The 19458-nt window shown below is 51.3% G+C and overlaps 8 protein-coding genes across 8 annotated transcripts; 6 read left to right on the top strand and 2 right to left on the bottom strand.

Moving 5' to 3' along the window:
* Nucleotides 1-1202: 1202 nt before the first annotated feature.
* ASPVEDRAFT_120762 (uncharacterized protein) lies at nt 1203-4204 on the top strand (the record flags this gene model as incomplete). The annotated part of the gene is made up of 4 exons (XM_040805818.1): nt 1203-1353; nt 1429-2297; nt 2738-3905; nt 3963-4204. The coding sequence occupies 4 exons, from the start codon at nt 1203-1205 to the stop codon at nt 4202-4204; spliced, it is 2430 nt and encodes an 809-aa protein (XP_040663156.1).
* A 539-nt stretch (nt 4205-4743) lies between these two features.
* Nucleotides 4744-6987, top strand: ASPVEDRAFT_121228 (E3 ubiquitin-protein ligase; the record flags this gene model as incomplete). Its single annotated transcript, XM_040805864.1, has 1 exon — nt 4744-6987. One exon carries the CDS (start codon nt 4744-4746, stop codon nt 6985-6987), a length of 2244 nt encoding a protein of 747 aa, XP_040663155.1.
* Nucleotides 6988-9480: 2493 nt separating this feature from the next.
* ASPVEDRAFT_79114 (lactonase family protein) lies at nt 9481-10740 on the top strand (the record flags this gene model as incomplete). Its single annotated transcript, XM_040816652.1, has 4 exons — nt 9481-9624; nt 9676-9784; nt 9848-10321; nt 10385-10740. 4 exons carry the CDS (start codon nt 9481-9483, stop codon nt 10738-10740), a joined length of 1083 nt encoding a protein of 360 aa, XP_040663154.1.
* A 42-nt stretch (nt 10741-10782) lies between these two features.
* Nucleotides 10783-11702, bottom strand: ASPVEDRAFT_36800 (succinate dehydrogenase assembly factor 4). Its single transcript, XM_040811295.1, has one exon. It carries the CDS (start codon nt 11538-11540, stop codon nt 11109-11111), a length of 432 nt encoding a protein of 143 aa, XP_040663153.1. The 5' UTR covers nt 11541-11702; the 3' UTR covers nt 10783-11108.
* Nucleotides 11703-11707: 5 nt separating this feature from the next.
* On the top strand, nt 11708-13557 carry ASPVEDRAFT_36798 (acetylornithine transaminase). Its single transcript, XM_040811294.1, has 3 exons — nt 11708-11918; nt 11976-12209; nt 12264-13557. The coding sequence occupies exons 1-3, from the start codon at nt 11808-11810 to the stop codon at nt 13326-13328; spliced, it is 1410 nt and encodes a 469-aa protein (XP_040663152.1). The 5' UTR covers nt 11708-11807; the 3' UTR covers nt 13329-13557.
* Nucleotides 13558-14297: 740 nt separating this feature from the next.
* Nucleotides 14298-16214, top strand: ASPVEDRAFT_121953 (uncharacterized protein; the record flags this gene model as incomplete). Its single annotated transcript, XM_040805938.1, has 3 exons — nt 14298-14492; nt 14541-14878; nt 14930-16214. The coding sequence occupies 3 exons, from the start codon at nt 14298-14300 to the stop codon at nt 16212-16214; spliced, it is 1818 nt and encodes a 605-aa protein (XP_040663151.1).
* Nucleotides 16215-16388: 174 nt separating this feature from the next.
* ASPVEDRAFT_289755 (glutaredoxin family protein) lies at nt 16389-16833 on the bottom strand. Its single transcript, XM_040810180.1, has one exon. The coding sequence runs from the start codon at nt 16744-16746 to the stop codon at nt 16438-16440; it is 309 nt and encodes a 102-aa protein (XP_040663150.1). The 5' UTR covers nt 16747-16833; the 3' UTR covers nt 16389-16437.
* A 202-nt stretch (nt 16834-17035) lies between these two features.
* ASPVEDRAFT_119273 (cysteine and histidine-rich domain-containing protein) lies at nt 17036-18236 on the top strand (the record flags this gene model as incomplete). The annotated part of the gene is made up of 3 exons (XM_040805679.1): nt 17036-17141; nt 17296-17839; nt 17924-18236. 3 exons carry the CDS (start codon nt 17036-17038, stop codon nt 18234-18236), a joined length of 963 nt encoding a protein of 320 aa, XP_040663149.1.
* Nucleotides 18237-19458: the final 1222 nt, after the last annotated feature.

Here is a 19458-nt window from a genome sequence, read left to right as displayed (position 1 = left end):
ATTTTTTTCTTCATTCCTCTGGGATTTTCCAGAATTATATTTATCTTGTTGGTTAACTTTTCGATATTTCATTCAATATTCTTGAGGTCCTCTGGTCGAGTCCTGTGTATATAACGGATACAGGTTGGTCCTGGTTTTATTCATTTTCAATTCATTGTACCTATTCAATACAAAGGAATTGTCCTAGAATCATCTTCATTTTTACAGTGATACTACATGAAAGCCCCATATGATTCCACTTGTTGTTGAAAACGGAATGCAGCCTCAGGCATCAACATAGGCAGCACAAGGCAAAACTCAAAAGTCAAAAAGTGAAACCTCAGGCAGCCACCCGCAGAGGGAACTGATTCAGTCTGGGGAAAAAAGAGAAGAACAGGCTCCAAACTGCAAGTGCTGATGTTTAACCAGTCAGCCAACCAATAGCCCGGCTAGCAGCTTGGGGGACTCGTCATTCCCTTTCTTGGCTGCTGCAGTTGCACCAACGCCCAGCGGGCTTATCATCCGCTTGCAGCTCGAGGAGGTTACCTCGTTGCTGTCTTTTACGTCATCTTCACGCACGCAATCTCTGCAACGCCCCTCCATTGGAATCCTGGGACCCGGGGGAAGCAGCAGTCTCAGGACGTCAGTAAGGCTGTTGCCAGTGCGATAGGCAGCATCGATCAAGCCACTCATATTTACCGTCTCTTCCCTGCATCCCCTCCCCTCAGTCCCACTACCTTAAACTGGACCTCTCTGTGGACTTGCTGCCGCAGTGTGTGTATTGTTTTCCCTGTTGCGCTGCTCCTGCTTGTTGCTGCTCGCTTCTATGCTCACCGACCGAACCGACTGAGCGACCGACTAACCGATCGATTCCAATTCCACCCGCACTATTGATTCGCCAATAAACCGGTTTCGGGCCCGGGAGACGAAGATCGAGGTCGGGATTAACTTGGACCTTAATTACGGCAGACTCGGAGATAAACAAAAAAGGGGACTTGACAGGGTTTGACAAAAGGGTGCTAGAAAGCGGAAATTACACCCTCCCACTACTACCAGTTTGACAGCAGCTCCTCTGCTTCCACTGCGTCCTTCAGCAATGAAATTGGTCGTCCTCGGAGTTCCCCCAGCAAGTAGTAGGATTTTTATCGGCTGCTGAAGCCTGGATCGGAGGCTCTCGCAGCAGCTGCAAGAGCAGGCTTCTTTTAGAAGCGCGAGCGAGGATCATGCGGTCGGGCCTGCAGAAACCCGGCACAGTTCCGTTCCTCGCCCTGGTTATTTTCTGCCTGCTCACTCTGGTGCCGACACTCGCGAAGGAATGGGGCCTTTACAGCGCACACCTCGCGTACCTGGGGCTTCCCCGCTATGATTGGCGATGTATGTGATTATCCAGATCTTCCCGTACCCCTTGCGTCGGGCTCGTGGTTTTGCTGGACGCTGATTGACTGAGAGCATCTACAGATTCTTCCTCCCGCGTCAAGAATGCTTCTGTCGATACTCATACCCGATCGCGAATACTTGTGAGCAGTAACAGCTGCAAATCGTGGCTATTTGGCGACTTTTATTCCTCGTGCACTGATCGCAATGCACAACCGCATCACTCCGCTATAAATGTTCCTCCGCGAAGCTCCTTCGAGTTCGGCGCGGAGCTAGGAAACGACCCAATAACATACTCTGCAACGAAAGAGACATCGAGTATAACGCGGGGCGTGACTGCATTTAAGGAATTTATGTTCCAACGGTGGGATGATCAACAAATGACACAGCCTTTTCCGCCTCGGCAAGAATCCGCTGAGGAGATGTCTACTGCATCTACGCATCCTACGCGGACTCTCGGCAACATTTCTATGACACCGGCATCATCCAGTGGCCAGCAGCGCCAACCTACGCCGGCGAACGAGCTCGATACATCACCACCAGTGGAGTACCCCACTGAAGGTTTTTTGTTATCTCGACTACCTTTGTTTATACATGAAACATGGCAGCAGGTCTGCCATGCTGGAGGACACTACTTTGAGAGTTTGACAACCCGTTCTCCATCGCACAACTATAACCAACCTTTAATGCCCAACAATCCCGCACCTGTACCTTCTAAGGACAAACAAGAACATTTAGAGCACCTATACCCCGCAAAACAACCCCAACCGGAGCGCACTTCAGGAGAAGAATTGCCGCTGAGAAATGGCAGCTCAGTACAGCCAGATCCATCCGCGGGGGTAAAAGAGTCACAACCAACCCCTGCATTGATGACTGCTGGTCAGTCCAAGTATATCGGGTTTAGACGAGATTCAGAGCACATGCGCGGCAGCTCAATGGCTATCGTGATAGGTCTAGTGGCCGGGATTATGTGGTTTTAATGCCGATCCAGAGTTTCGCAACTTATATACGACGAATAATGGTATATGCGATTGAGCATCATCTTGGTGGATGGGTGGGTTGGTGCTTACCTATGGCTTGAAGAGAAAGCACCTCTTAATGTTTTACGACGTGTGGATTGACGTATATAATACAATACAAATATTCTCTATATCTCAATTGAGTAGATTTTCACAATTTCTGCCAAGTGCCCCTAGTGAATCTCATGGATTTATGGTTATGCGATGGAGCCAAGATCTTGGTAAGATCACCCCACGTGATGAAACCCTTGGGAAGTCGTCCAGGATTCCCGGTGTAAGGAGTACCTCAAGCTGATCCCTTTCTTTTTTTCTTCAAAATCACACGCTCACTTGAATCATCGATTTCTCGCCAGCTCAAAATATAGGCAACCTTGCCTGTCATCACGATGGAGGATAGCCACTTCCGACACAGCGCCTCGCATCATCCCCATCCCTTCCAAACTAGCGCCCACGGCCACGCCCGCGATCACTCGCTCACCGAGGGCACTACCACCGCGCTTGAGGACCAAGCTTCCCAACACAACAGCGGCTTCGACGAAGAGGGTCAACCGCCCCGATACACAGAAGAAAACGATCCCTTCCAGCTAGCGTCGAAACTCAAATCAGATGAGGAAATCCAGGCACTGCACCCGCTGGCCAACACATCGCGGAAACGCCATGGACATGGACACGGACACGGCCATAGTTCAACGACAAGCCCACCACAGCCAGTACGCTCGTCATCGGCCCTTTCGACAGTACCGACGTTGAAGACGTTGAAGAATGCCTCTGCGCGCAGAGAACTGCGGGATTTCTACCAGACGCAGAACGAGAATATCGAGCGGATGTTGAAGCCCGTTGAAGACCACAGACGGGACGCGCGAGAGCTAAACACCAACAACCAGCTGAAATACAAGATCGCGATATACGGCAGTTTCGTGGCGAATATTCTACTTTCGATCTTGCAGCTTTACGGAGCTATTGCGTCCCAGTCGCTGTCGCTGTTCACGACGATGGCGGATTCGGTGTTTGACCCGTTGTCGAATCTGACGTTGTTGCTGTGCAATAAGACCGTGAACAGGGTCGACCCGCGCAAGTTTCCTGCTGGGAAGGCGCGGATTGAGACGGCGGGGAATATTACGTTCTGCTTTTTGATGACGGCTGTTTCGATCTTGCTGATTGCGTTCTCGATCAGGGATTTGGCTGGCGGGTCGGATAGTGAGACGGGGGATTTCCATCTCCCGTCCGTTATTGCGGTTGTTGTGGCGTTTTGTACCAAGTTTGCGCTCTTTGTTTATTGCTTTGCGCTGAGGAATCAGGTTTCCCAGATTCGCATTCTTTGGGAGGATCATCGCAATGACCTGTTAATCAATGGCTTTGGTATTCTTACTTCTGTTGGTGGGAGTAAGCTGAGGTGGTGGATTGACCCGATGGGTGCTATTATTCTCTCGGTCCTTATCAGCTGCCTTTGGCTTCATACTGCCTATCATGAGTTTCAGCTGCTCATTGGTGTTACTGCTGACACGAAGATGCAGCAGTTGATCACTTATATCTGTAAGTCCACCTCGCTCCTTCGATTTATACCGATTGTGAGGCTAACATTGTTCAAAGCTATGACCCATTCCCCTCTCATCACAGCCATCGACACTGTCCGGGCTTACACCTCTGGTCCGCGTCTCGTTGTCGAGGTCGACATCGTCATGGACCCGTCTGACTCGCTGCGCGCTACGCATGATGTTGCTGAAGAGCTACAGACGAAACTCGAGTCTCTTCCTAATGTTGAACGTGCCTATGTTCATGTTGACTATGAGACTACGCATAAGCCGGAGCATTTCTTGAAGAAAGAACTCTAAAGTGGTGATTGGATACACGAAACTTTGGTCGGACCACGCAACCTTATATAATCGCCCGGGAGGTTGATTATGATAAATACACTTAATTTTATATCTAGTTATCTTATCGGATTAATACTATTCCCAATGTTGATATTCAGGCGGAAGACCAGATAGTTGATACCCTCGGGCGTAAGATACCTCTGCTCCGGAAAGACTTTAAGGACCAAGTGAAGACTCAAATCTGGAGATGGATGAGAGAGTACATATTAATGCATAACTCACAAACCATTTTCAGCATAACAGCTGCCTGCAACGTGACGGTGAATACATTGTAGATTGCAGTCTCGCCCAGATCAGGTGACGCGGTTGCCTGGCCCTGCCCAAAAGAACAACGCTGTTGTAAGCTGACAGACAACCTTCACAACTCCCACCCACACGCCACTCGGGCTCGCTCTTTTCCTTCCCTATCTCTCTCTTCTGTTCATTTAAGATTACACATCGCCCGGCGATATGTAGCAGCCCTGTCTCTACCCCACCTCCACTCCAATGCAACAACAATGGTGCTCTCGCTATCCGTGTCTAGTTTCTCCCGATCCCGATCAGCAACTACCCCCCCGCATCGTCAGAGAAATGGCAGCAACAGCTCCACCAGCTACTCTGCAACCCTGAGCGAAGCTCTACGTAATAACCCGTTCGCCGGCGGCGGGGGCTCGCAATCACAACCTCAATCCCAATCTCAATCTCGCTCGCGAACACCCCTTCCCACACTCCTCGAAGAACAGAAACAAGAGCAGGAGGAACTCAACAACTCCCTGGAAACCCTCGTTCGAATATTTCCCGATGTCAAAATTGAAGTCTTCCGCGAACTGCTGGTCCGGTTTGACGGGAAGAGTCGACTGCATGTCTGCGTTGATCAGCTTATGCGGCACAAGGATAGATGGGTAGCGGGGCGATGGAACGTTCCGTCTACTGGGGCCACAGGTGGTGATGGTTCCGTGGTGCCGGGCGTCGTTCTTGATGAAGCTGAGGCTATGGTCCCCCGCGACGAGCGGTTCCGGTCGGAGGAGTATAAGGCTGCTGTGAAGGGTATCCTGGCGAAGGAGTTCACCGGGTTGAGTCGAAGTACTGTGGATGCCGTTCTTGCGGAGGTCAATTTCTGTTATCTCCGTGCGAGGCCAGTATTGCAGGATCTGTCGAGGAAGACGTGGCGGGCTACGTTTAACAGTATTCTTCCGTCGTTTAGACGCAAGAAGGATAAGGAGGATAGTCATCCGTTGATGCTGTGGCAGCGTCTGTCGGATGGGGAATCTGTGCCTCGGTTGAAGGAGACAGGGTGTAAGGAATTGGACAATGAGCTGCATGAGACACTGCTGGCGCCGATACTGCGAGCACGACAGGAGGAGCGGGAACGGGTCGACTTAGAACTGGCTGAGGAGCTGAATGAGAAGGAGGCTGAGGCGGCTAGTGCGTTGTATGAGTGTCAGTGCTGCTTTACAGACGTCACTTTTGAGCAGATATCGGCTTGCTCTGATAGCGTGCATTTCATTTGCTTCAATTGCATCCGGCATACTGTTAACCAAGCGCTCTTCGGACAGGGCTGGGCCACATCTGTTGATGTTGATAAATCGACATTAAAGTGCCTGGCGCCGTCTACGAATGAGCCTTGTACAGGGATTCTCAGCGCCGAGCTCGTCAAACGTGCTATCCTTCTCGAGAAAGCGGGTGCTGAGACTTACGCCAAATTTGAATCTCGACTGGCCTCCGACGCGCTTCTCCGCTCTCAGTTTAAGCTGATACGGTGCCCATTTTGTTCCTACGCAGAAGTTGACCCTGTCTACCATCCTCCCCCAGCCGGTTTCAACTGGCGGTTCCGCCAGAACGGGCTTATTCCTACCATTGTCATGACGATTCTCTTTTTGGACACGATAGTTTTTCTACTTCTGATTGCCGCGGCTCTCTATTTACTAAACCCTGCCGCTATTCCTACCATCTTTAATAACGCCTTACTCAACCTTCGCCTTAAACTCCGCATGAAGAAATTCACCTGCGCCAATGTGAACTGCCGGCGGACCAGCTGCATTACATGCCAGAAACCATGGCGCGATCCGCACGTCTGCCATGAACCCTTGCTCCTCGATCTCCGGGCCACCGTTGAGGCAGCCCGCACCGCCGCAGTGAAACGAACATGTCCACGCTGTGGCCTCTCCTTTGTCAAATCCTCTGGTTGTAACAAACTCACCTGCACCTGCGGATACTCGATGTGTTACCTCTGTCGCAAGGCCCTAGGGCCGCCATTGAAGACCCCTCGCAACCGACGGCGACTCCCGCACCAGGAAAACCTCAACCCATTCGGCAACGGACCCGCACTAGAAGAAGACGACGAAGAGGAAGAGGAGCATGAAGGATATAGGCATTTTTGCGAGCACTTCCGCGTCAACCCCGGCGCGCCCTGCACAGCATGCAACAAATGCGAGCTTTACCAAGATGAAGACGAAGAAGCCGTTGCGCGGCGTGCAGGTGAGAAAGCCGAGTACGAGTGGCGCATTAGACACCAGATGGCCGGTGGTACCGATGGGGGTGCGGGTGCAGGTGCACGTATCCCTGCTCTCAATGTCAACCACGACCTTTCCATGCGAACGGCAAGGGCCGATAGGAGATATTCAAACATGATCATGGGTCCCCGCGGCAAGAGTCTCTGGTATTGGGTTGATGAGATGTGGCGATCTGGTCGTTGGAAGGCCGAGGGGCAGGCGCTTATAGATTGGGTTGTAGAGAGGGTCATTGTTATCCAGGAGTTCTGATTGACCTGACCTTTCTTTCTAGGCCAGAAGGTTGGTCGGCCTCCTTTTTTTGGTTTCACTTTTTTAATTGGGATAAGCGGGGTGAATTTGGAACCGGGATGGGAAATAAAGCAAATTGGCGTCTTGGGTGTTTAGGGCTTGGGTTATATACGATGCTATGAAGACATGAAAACAGACTTTCTATTATTAATAACATGAAGCATTTTTGCAATAGACCATAACTCGAGTGAATGCGCTGATATCGATTTCTACTATCGAATTTCGAAACCCAACCCAATAGTATACTCATGACTAGCCTCCAATACTCCATCTTCCCACTGATTGCGGAGATTCAGTAACCTGCTCCGGTAGTTAGCCACTTCAACACTTATCTCAGAGAAGGGAGGGAAGGTATATCGGGGAGACGTATAAGAAAAAAAGAGGGCCGTCTCCCCGAAAGGAAACGGCCGTTCACGAATCCCCGCCAACAGAACACCGTCCAATTCTCCAAGCCCAAGAAAATCACGACAAAGCCAGGACCATGAGTATCCCGGACCCTAGATAAAATCTCCTAACAAGCAGCAGACAAGCCTGGACTTTGAGCCTCACACGAGAGAGGTCCCGCCGCGAGTTCGATGATAGAATCCTTGGTTGCGGGTGATCATGAGGTGGGCGTCGTCGGTGAGATCGGGGTGGAGGTCATTGGAGGGTCTATAGATGGTGAACGATTGTGAACATGCTTGCAGCGTTGGTGTCCATCTCGCAATCTTTTGTGAAGAGTTCCGCCTGTTCGTTTCAGAGGGTGGTGGCTGGGAGTACTTGTCGAGACACTTCCATGTCGAGGGGCCCAGCTTCCTTCTCGAGCCGTGAACGTTACCCAGTGGCGTATCCTCCTGTGTGTGACAGAGTACCTCCAGGGACAAGTTTTTGATTTCCTCTCCGCATTGTAAAAGTTGGAGGGCAATTGAAACGGACAAAGAACATCCCCAAAAACCGCTTCTTGAGAGAAAGTGTCGGAGCCCATCGATCAATTTGCAATCTACATTGCAAAGAGATGGTTAACGCAGTGGATCGGACTTCAAATTAATGAAGCAAATCGATGGCTGATGCCTTGATTTGCAGTTCGCTAGCCTTGGAGAGAGTGGAATGGGCGAAACTGGGCTGGTGAAAAGGTCGAAACCGGAACGTGACAACAGGCCGAAGGGTTTGGAGGTGTTTTACGACTATCCAAGTCATACTTGCGGTGAAGCAATAAAAGGAAAACCTTGCTACAATCGAATCTGTTCGTCAGGAAGCCTGAGCCAGTTGATTCGATTGATTCCGACAAGTGGATTTTCCCTATTGACAGCCCGACTATATGACCGTATGTAGGCAAGTCCAAAAAAAGACCACTGTTGTGTTCAGAAAATCGACAGGCAACATGCAATGATTCGCACTTGGGTCCACATTGATGATAGCCAGCGAAATACATCCGAGGATGCTCGATGCGGTTCACACGGTTGATTCCCAGTTTCTTAATCTCCAGCATAGACAAACCCGGCCCTGTTGATCCGCATGGAATGCCCAGCATTGGATAACCGACGCGTGTCCAGATTTGGACTTGAAAACGCATGGTATTCCGTCTTTTAGTGCCTTTCGGCTCTGGAGGGCTGTCTTTTGTCAAAGCTAATTGACTCCTGAGCAGCCCCCATGCTTCACTGCGAGGCATTTCAACCGACAAGGGTGACTTAGGGTTAGGATCCCAATTTCCGATAAACAGCAGTCGCTCTACTCGAGCTATTGAGCGTGTTTAATTGAAATTAGGGAGTTGAAGGAGGTACATCTGTAAGGGTGCCTTTCCAGGCAAGAGGTGAACACCAGATTGGGGAAATTCGGGCACGAGAAGATTAGGTTCGGCACAGAAGATGTGTGAATGGAACAAGCATCCTTTGTAGCCGTGGCCATGAGCGGCAACAAGCGGAATTTCCTCAGAAAATTGGTTGAGCGGAAGCAATGCTGGAGCTGTAGAGCAGAGAGTGCAGCCAAAACACGGATGGCTGATACGGCACGCCGACGCGACACGAAGTCACATGACATTCTTGTTCAAGCTGGGGTTTTGCCTGTCTCCACCGCCCTCTATATTGAGGGCCGAGGCCTCAGCGACTGATTCCGAAGGCCAACTGCCAACTCTGCGTGCTACAGACGCTTCATGCAATGGACAGTCTGGAGGCCCAGTTCTTTGTATACGCGCCAATTAGCCCCTGTTATTTATAGGTGACATAAAATTGGGAATCGCTGTCGTCAATGGTGTCCCGCAGCGCGGCAATGTTTTCATCCGCTGCTCGCGGGGCTCTGGGGAATATTGCCTCAGGCAGACTCGGCCCGCTGCCGTGATTGATTGCCGTCCTTGACCACTCTCTGTTCGCGACATCCTCCCCTCCTTCTTCTATATTGCTTCTGGTTATGTGGCGTGTGAGGACTATTACATCTATTAGATCTCTACGTCAATTGCGATCCGTTGGTCAATCAGTCAGAATGAAGCATCATTTGATGGTGGGCACCTGGACCCGACCAGGTCGCATCTATACAGTTGCATTCGATGATGAGGCTCTGACTCTAGAGTTGGTCAAGAAGACCGACATTCCTGAAGCTGAGCCAATCTCGTGGATGGCATTTTCTGTATGTTTACGGATATTTTGCCTCTCAATTGGTTTAATCTAACCGAAGCAGCACGACAAAAAAACGATCTATGGCTCCGCTATGAAGAAGTGGAATAGTTTCGCTGTGAACAGCCCTACCGATATTGTTCACCAGGTATCGCATCCCGTGGCTGGACACCGTATGTATTCCTTCTGTATAACTTTAGCTGTGTTTAGGTTTCACTGACATTGATTGTCCGTAGCTTTGGCCGCCAACGAGGACACCAACACCCGTGCGATTTTTGTACTTGCAGCACAAAAGCCCCCATATAATGTCTACGGAAACCCTTTCTATAAGTACGCTGGATTCGGAAATGTGTTCTCAGTAGAGTCGGATGGCCGTCTCGCCAAAAACGTGCAGAACTATGAGTACGAGCCCAACACCGGCATCCACGGCATGGTGTTCGATCCAACCGAGACCTACTTATACTCAGCTGATCTACAAGCCAACAAAATCTGGACACATATCAAGGATGCCACAACCGGCGAATTGACTTTGGTTGATTGCCTCGAGGCGCCTGACCCAGGTGACCATCCCCGCTGGGTCGAGATTCACCCCACCGGAAAATACCTCTATGCTCTTATGGAGGCTGGCAATCGTTTGGCTGTATATGTCATAGATGAGAGGACGCACAAACCTGTCTTCACCCACATAACCTACCCCTTACTTCCTCCCGGTATGTCCCATGCCCACCGACTACTCAGTTGCTTTAATAAACCCTGCCCTAACTTGGACCTAGGTCTTCCCCCACGCAACAAGTACCGCGGCGACGTCACTTTCACCACCCGTAGCGGCGAATATCTCTTCGCAACTACCCGCAGCAACCACTTCGATGTCACCGGCTACATCACTGCTTTCAAGCTGGGCCCAAGCGGTAACATCGAGCGCCAGCTATTCATTCATCCCACTTCCACTAGCGGCGGTCACTCCAACGCCGTAAGCCCTTGCGACTTCAGTGACGAGTGGCTGGCTCTTTGCGATGACCAGCTAGGCTTTGTAGAGATTTATAGATTCCGTGACGAGAATCTGTCCCGCGTAGCACGCGTGGATATTCCGGAGCAGGGATTCGGCATGAATGCAATCTGGTACGATTAAATAATGAATATAAGAAACGAATGAAGCATTCAAACCTACCATATCCAAATTGTATCTTTTTAGTAAGAAACTTAGTTTGCGATATCTAAACTCCAAATGAACTCTGCCCGCACTTAGGATAAGGCTTCGCCTTTTGCAATTCAGCATCTGTAGCGATTAATTGCCTCCTGCTGCGCTGTTCCAAAAAGAAAGCATGAATTATGTACTGTGGCATACCCACTCGCAGAATATATAGACATAGGTATCGAAATCAATCATGCGCAAATCAGCTTAACCAACTCGAATCTAAACAAACGCCGATTAATGTACAATATCTCTCATATTTCGTCTCGCCTTTTCTCCCCTATCAACAACGAACGAGTTCCGATCTAGAAGTCCGTAACACGCCCTCCATAACTCCAATCACCGCTAGATCCCCATCGCAGCGGCTCGTTCTTGGGTCCTCCAACCTCTCCAGTCTTAGGGTTCTTCTCCCCCTCGAATTCGGGCTTAATGCCTTGTTTCATATCCGGATGAAGCTCCTCTCCGTCCGCAACCTTCGCGGATTCGGAGTCGGGCGACTGGTTGACCTGCGGCGCCGAACGAGGCGTGCTGAATGCACCTGTCGATTCTTTCTGAAGTTGTTCAAAGATCTTTTGTTCTTCTTCGGGGAGCCTTGGTGGTGCGGGGCCTTGACGGAATGCGAAGGCTGGTTTGGAGTCGTCGGAGCGGCAGGCGCGGGAGGTTGAGAATAGGGCGCGCGTGGGGTGTGTCAGGTTCGTACGAGCTAGCACTCGTCGGGATACGATGGAGATCGTCATGTTGTCCAGTGTTTAGAAATTCGACGAGGGTGAGTCACTTGGGTTGTGCTGCGGGAGCTGGATGAGTCGAGAGAGGAAGAATGCGGAGTGGCGGAGGTGAAGAGCCGAAGCCGATATCGCTTTATCAGTCACCGTCCAGCTTGATTTTGGATGCGCCATTTGTTCTTGCTCTCTCCCCCACGCATCTTCCCCCCTTCCTCCCTGGCCCCTTCACTCTTCCCAATTGCTCGTGAACTCGTCGTATTCTTTCAGGGCTCGCTTTCAGAAATGTCTTTTGTTCGTGTGGCGTCGCGGCGACTGCCGCTGGCGAAGAGAGTGGTCTCCGCGGTTGAGTCACCGCTGCAACGCCGGTATTTCTCAGCGACTTCAGGAGCTCAGGTAAGTCAATTGCTATCGCTTTCTCTTGTACTGGTCCGCATACTAACTTGTAGGAAGAATGCTAGGATTACTCCTGACCCTGGTGCCGACTCCGTCTCCGTCGCTTTCGTTAATGAGCGCGCCCCGTACCTCGTTCCTACCTACGTTCGACCAAACCCGATTATGGTCAAGGGACAAGGATGCTACTTGTGGGATATGGAGAACAGAAGGTATTTGGATCTTACGGCTGGTATTGCTGTAAACTCTCTCGGTCACTGCGATCCGGAGATCGCAAAGATTATTGCCGAGCAGGTACGTATTCAACAGTAGCTATGCTCAAAGCACCCATTGACACTTATATGTGAGGCCGAAACTCTTCTTCACGCCTCCAACCTTTACCATAACGCTTGGATTGGTGCTCTCAGCCAAGACCTCATCACATTGACCCGCGAGTCTGGCGGCATGCGCGATGCCGCTCAGGTCTTCGTCTCCAACTCCGGCACCGAAGCAAACGAAGCGGCTATCAAGTTTGCCCGTAAGACCGGACGTGCCCGCGACCCCTCCGGCGCAAAACATGAGGTCGTCTCTTTCCAGAACTCATTCCACGGCCGTACAATGGGCGCCCTCTCCGCTACACCAAACCCGAAATACCAAACTCCCTTCTCGCCAATGCTTCCAGGCTTCAAGTACGGAACATATAACGATATTCCTCAGCTTCAAGAACTCGTCACCGAGAAGACCTGCGGTGTGATCGTCGAGCCCATCCAGGGCGAGGGTGGCGTCAACGTTGCTACACCCGAGTTCCTCGCCGCCCTGCGCAAGCGTTGCGACGAGGTCGGGGCCGTTCTGATCTTTGATGAGATTCAGTGTGGTCTTTCTCGAACCGGTAGCTTCTGGGCGCACTCCCACCCCTCTCTTGCCCCTGCGTCTGGCGAAGCTGCACACCCCGATATCCTCACCACCGCCAAGGCTTTGGGCAACGGTATCCCCATCGGCGCCACCATCGTCTCCGGCAAGACCGTGGCCGACAATATCAAGGCCGGCGATCACGGTACCACATTTGGTGGTAACCCGCTTGCCTGCCGTGTTGCACACCACATTATCCACCGCCTTGCATCTCCAGAACTACAAAAGTCCGTCCAGGAGAAGTCCGAGGTGCTAGTCTCTGGCTTCAAGGAGCTGCAGAAGAAGTACCCTGAGCTCGTCTCCGAGGTTCGCGGACGCGGTCTCATTCTCGGCCTCCAGCTCTCTGGAGCCTTTGCCCCCAAGGCATCAGAAATTGTCACCGCCGCGCGCGAACGGGGCATGCTCATTATCACCGCTGGTGACGGGTGTCTCCGGTTCGTCCCTCCTTTGACTGTCACTCAGGAGCAGCTGAAGACTGGCCTGAAAATCTTAGAGCAGGCTTTTGAAGCCGTTTCGAAGGCTTAGTTAGATTCAAGACTTGATCGTTCTGCAACGGGTATATGATTGTTTTCTTCCGTTTATTTGACCCTTTTGGATGCGGGTCCATATACCAATGTGTTAGCACTTTTGTTCCCGTTGATTTGTTAGTTAGAAGGCAGATATAGAAAAAAGTGTTTTTATCGTTTGCTGCCCATCCACAAATTCCGACTCAGCCGTTTGGACGCTGCTGCCAACGAATTAAATATAACAAACCTCTGGTCACCCACTAACTTAAGAATCCCGTAGCCCCGTAGCAAATACCCTTTGAATCAAACCGCGCAAACTCGGCGATTCGTAACCGATCTAAATATCTCGTCCGTTCCTGAGTATCGCGACCACGTGAAGCATCCTAACCCTAATTCAATATGCTGGTGCAGGGCGCTTTTCACCACCCGCAAGTATCTCAGGTCACCTGGCTAACTGGTACAATAGAGTAAAATCGAAGGTTGAGAGCAATCTCGCCCAAAATCATCTAGTATATGGGCGATTGTGGTTTCTGTAAACCAAACTATCACAGGTCGAATATATATTGATATATAAAAATGTGCCCGACCCCGCCCCCCCTCCACCACTAACAGGCACTATTCGCCACGATAAACCACGAACTTCTTGAACAAGAGGCCATCACTTTCTCTTCGGTGACCCACACTAAAATCAAATGCAGCTACAGCTATACGCGACGCATTCCCCGTGTAACGCGAGTTTTCCTTCGCTCTGCATGAACTCGCATATTGCGCACAAACCGCCATCCAGTGTCCTAAAAATCAGCCAGAACGCGGCGGTCACCAATAATACACGCCTCCCGCCAGGGATCTCAATGGATGCAGCAAAAGATCATGTGCACTACGGCGAGAGGGTGAAGTAAGGTTATAACTCTTGCGCTACCATCGGCTGTTGTTTGGTGCCATCCAACCTAGACCCGACGATATCACTTAGACTACGTGGGAGGCCAAAATGGCACTTGCTTTACTGGCACTTAGCGCTGTCACTATTACACCGATAGCGGCTGCTCTTGATAGCAGCTCTGGCTCGGTTTTGTCGGTCAGCCAGTCGGACTGGGAGGCGTTCAATGCGAGTGTTTCTGGACGATTGCATAACGGGGTACCACTGCTTGCACCTTGTTACAAGGCCTTCAATGGGAGGGAGAAGGTATGCCATGAATTTATAGACAGTTTCGATGGTTTCTAATAAATATAGACCGAGGATACTCAACGATGCACATCCCTACAAGAAAACCGACATGATCACGTATTCGTATCCGACCAGTTCGGCGGCTACCAGCAGTCGAACTGGGCGGGATGCCAGGCGACTGGAGACAACTGCGCCATGAAGATTACGGTGCCGGATTTGGATACTCCAGCCACGAGGCATTGTTTGCAGGGAAGTGTCCCGAGGAGGTATGTTGATGCGCGGGGAGTAGAGGATGTGCAGAAGACGCTCCGGTTTGCGAGAGACAACGGGCTTCGGTTGGTTGTGAAGAATACTGGGCATGATTACTTGGGTAGAAGTTCAGCTCCGGATTCATTTGCACTTTGGTATGTTGGGTCCTATATGCATGTTTGTTGTTGTTTTGGCTGACATTTCAGGACACACAATATTCAACCTCCCATTGCGCTCACCGAGGACTTCATCCCCGACGAATGCTCGCAACCGGTCGGTGACGTGATAACCTTCGGTGCAGGGCAGCAATTTGGTGGAGTATACGAGTTTGCAAATGCTCACGGGTATCGGGTAGTGGGCGGCACGTCTCCCAGTGTCGGTATCGCCGGCGGCTGGCTAGCTGGTGGTGGACATAGCATGTTATCGAATGAACTGGGCTTGGGCGTCGACAATGTCCAGCAGATCAAGGTTGTTCTTCCAGACGGGAGGTACATCACTGCGAACCGGTGCCAGAACCAGGATATTTTCTTCGCTCTTCGTGGCGGCGGCGGCGGGACTTTTGGAGTGGTGACTGAGATGAGTTACTCTGTTCACCCCAAAAAGCCTATGCAGTTTGCCCGGATCTCGATTCCTGGGATCAATGAGGATGTGATATCCGAATTTTTCTCAGCCGTCATTGCTAATGCCGATAAATGGGCGTCTGAAGGCTGGGGAGGATACATTCTGCCTGCTGGGGTAGGCGAAGCGTCGACAATATCGCTGGGCACTACGATGCTAGATATTTCTGAAGCCCGGGCTTCCATGCAGCCTCTCATCGATCTTGCCAACAGACCTGCTGATTCGGGCACGTTAGGGAACGCGAGTGTCAACACTGCGGATTACCATAACATCCTTCAAGCCATCATTGCTCGTGAAGAGAGCTTGATTTTCCCTAGCTCAGCCTGGGCTTTCTCCTCTCGTCTCATTCCAAAAGGATCCTTCCATGGCGACAACCAGCAGCGACTCTCATCGGCCCTGCATAACATTATAAAAACAGCGCAAGCGCAAGATGTGCCGGCATCCTCCACGTTGCTAATCTACGCCGTGGCGCCCAGCCTCTACTCTCGTACAATGCCAGAAACAGATCTTCCCGGAGGCCCCGGAGCGTCCTCGGTATCACCAGCTTGGCGCCATGGGCTCTGGCATGTTATATTTACCCGGCAGTTTGACGGCACAACAACCGATCCAAGCACGGTTCAGGAAATTTGGCAGACAACGCACGAAATAATGAATCCGCTGCGAGAACTTACACCCGGTGGCGGCGCGTATCAAAACGAGGCAGATCCATTCGAGCCTGACCCAGTTGATTCGTTTTGGGGAGAGGAAAACTATGCTAGATTGCTCCAAATCAAGAGAGAAGTCGACCCGACGAATTTGCTCACTGTTCATAACGGGATTGGATCGGACGAGACGGATGGAAGATACAGTTGCTATCCTGACATTAAGGTGTGATTGGCATCGCAGATCTTGTGGTAGATTGAGCGACATGACTGACGGTCTTTCCGACTTAGGTTGGCACCACTGCCGCTGCAGCTCCCACGGTGGCCAAAGCTGAGACGCCCAAAGACGAACTCTGAGCGGTAAGGAAACGGATACTTGGCGCTAGCTCGGCTAGTTCAACATTTGAGAGATGCTGGAGCCTGATAAACTTGGTCGATGTGGATGAGTTGGCAATTTAGTTGGTTTTCTCCGCATTGTCAACAAGCGTTTCCACCTCCTGTTCTGTCCAGCGATGGAACAGCTTCTTCGGGTCGGAAAGCGACCCAGTAGTAGCAGACTGTACATGCAAAACCGGGACATCAAAGTCATAAACATCCTTCCACTCCTTATTGCCAGGAACCATAATGTCAATCTCTGAGTAGTCGAATGGGCGCCGCTTATGCAGCTGGGTGACGGTGTGTTTGGCGGTGTCGCAAAGCCCGCAGCCGGCACGCGTGAATAGCGTGACTCGGGCGGGCTGGAGGAGGCGAGAGGTAGGAAACATGGTATACAGAACCAAGTAAAACGAATAGAATCGACCAATTCAATTGACGCCGTGGTCTGATTCACTGGGCTGGCCTAATCGGAGCTGGATGGTTCGCCGGCGAACCCGAGAGGACGGTAATGGAACCTTCGAGCTTCCCCAGACTAAACCGCTTCGGGCTCTGACGAGGAGCTGCATTGAGAAAAGAGTCCCCTCTCCCCCACCTTCTGCTCTCGCTCTTGTCCTCTTCAAATCGCTGCGGAACAACCATCTCTGTGCCATCTAGCCGATTTGCTGTGCAACGCCCACGATGGCTACAAAGTGCGTCCACAAAGGCTGCGGGAAGGTGTTCACCGACCCCGACGAGCCCTGTGTGTACCATCCAGGCCCACCGGTCTTCCATGAAGGACAGAAAGGTAAGTAGCTATAGAAAAAGCCCGCTCTCCCTGGTCTGTCTTGAACTTGATTCGGCGTTCCGGGGGGAGACATGTAAATTCGCAAGTACCCTCTGAGTTAGTGGCCGTCGTACTTTCTGGAACGCATCGCTAATCTTTCCGCTTGTCGAATTAGGTTGGAACTGCTGCAAACCCCGCGTGCTTACTTTTGAGGAGTTTATGGAAATCCCACCCTGCACGACCGGGAAACACTCTGCCGTTGATGATACTCCTGCTCCGGCCCAGAAGAAGGCCGACGAGCCCGCCGCCGCTGCTGCCGCTGCCGTTCCTGTTGCGGCACCGCAGCCGATAAAAGATAGCGGGGTGCCTCGGGCAGCTACACATTCGCCTGCCATCCCTCCTCCGTCGAAACCGTCTACGCCAGCTCCTGAAGAGCCTGAATCAGATGACCCCGAGCTTGCGATCCCGGCGAATGCTACGTGCCGGCGGAAAGGCTGCGGTGCGACCTACAACCCAGATGTATCGCGCGAGGAGGAGAAGTGTGTCCACCACCCTGGACATCCTGTTTTCCACGAGGGTAGCAAGGGTTGGTCATGCTGCAAGAGGAGGGTGCTGGAGTTTGATGCGTTCTTGAAGATCGAAGGTTGTACTGAGAAGAAGAAGCATCTTTTTGTCGGAAAGGGCAAGCCAGCCGGTGAGGAGAAGGTCGATACAGTCAGGTGTGTTTTGTCTATCTTATCAGTGAACTTCTATTTTGCTCTATTTCTCGGCCAGTTCAAAAATTTAAACTGACAATCCGCCAGAAACGACTTTTACCAGACGGCAACATCGGTGAACGTCTCGCTATACCTGAAGAAAATCGACAAGGACAACGCCAAGGTCGAGTTTACAGCGAATGGCATTTCCCTTGACCTCCCAACTACGGACAATAAGCGGTACAAGGATACCTTCGAGCTCTTTGCGCCGATTGACCCCGAAAAGTCCAAGTTCCGCGTGCTGGGCACGAAGCTTGAATTAACGCTGGTCAAGGGCGACGGGACGAGCTGGCCAGTGCTCCGGAAGGATGACCGCTGGTCTGGCGAGCGCATCCAGATTGGCAGTGCAGCGAGGGCATGAGATGGCGGATACTCGACTTCGACATCGAGTATCAAAAACCGATCTAGTAGTAGATATGAATCACGTATATCATTCAACTTGTTTTTGGCTTGCAGCATGACGACGTAGTATCCACAAGACAGTCAACGTAGAGCCAAGTCCAAGTTCATGAAGTGAAATTCTCAAGTCTTAGCGAGAGAACTCTTCCACGGTTGAGATGCGTTGCCGCAAATGCCATGGCGGCAAGCACAGCAGCGTTGAAGATCTACAACGTATTGTTTAAAGCGTGCCAGAAAATTTCACCCGACATCACACAAAATCTTCAAGCCGAACTACGAACCTAACTAAACCGAAAGGTATAAAAAGGCATATTACGCCCCCTCCACAGCCAAAGCGCATGGGTAGTCAGAAGACACACCTAGCCCAGCCATAAATTGTAAGGGAAAAAGAAGGACGCAGATTTGTTCTCCAGAGCCGGGAACGGAAGGAAACCCATGGAGAAAATTAAAAATAATCCCAAAGAATAACCCTCAGCAAGCCGCCGTAGCGGAGCTCCAGTTTTAACGAATTTACATGATAAGTAAACCGCTACTGATGATGGAGAAAGAAAAGAAAAAAAAAAAAGGGAAGAGCGGGCGAAAAGTCGGCTTTTGTACTGGGCGTGGCGGTCGGCACTAGTATTCATTGGGCCTGGCTCGGAGGAATTTTCTTACGCGGTGAGGCAGGGCTTGGACAAGGGGGCTTTGGCGGGTCAGGTGGGCGGTGGCAGAATGGGAACGGTTGCCTCGTGCTGAGGGGGAATCACATGTAAACTATAGTATGGGCTTGACTGGATATGGTTAGATTGATACTGGTAACTTCGGTACGAGAGATCCTCCTTGGTCTGACATCCCAACCCAGGCACACGATCAGAGACTGTAATAAGACGAAGTGGCCATGAGCTCGTATTCTCATAGATCAGATATTAAGAAAACTAAGTTCTCACCCACGTTTGACACCGCGGGGTGGCCTGTGACAGTCTAGAGGCCGATTCAGGCAAAGGAGGGGCGTTGCTCCTGCTCCAATCACAGACAGGGAGGCACGAGACCAAACGGCGTCAATGCCAGAAGCAAGTTGACGACATTGTCTCCCCTTCTGTCTTTTGGCTCCCCTCCCCCCCCCCCTTCCAGACTACTGCACCTTTGCTCTCCTTTCTTTTTTCCCCCATACGCCTTAGCACCGGGCTTCTTCTACAAAGAACAAC

The sequence above is a fragment of the Aspergillus versicolor genome, assembly GCF_001890125.1.
Source record: "Aspergillus versicolor CBS 583.65 unplaced genomic scaffold ASPVEscaffold_1, whole genome shotgun sequence".
Lineage (NCBI taxonomy): Eukaryota > Fungi > Ascomycota > Eurotiomycetes > Eurotiales > Aspergillaceae > Aspergillus > Aspergillus versicolor.
Note: the sequence above shows the minus strand (reverse complement) of the source record. Positions and strands in the feature narration are given on the sequence as shown.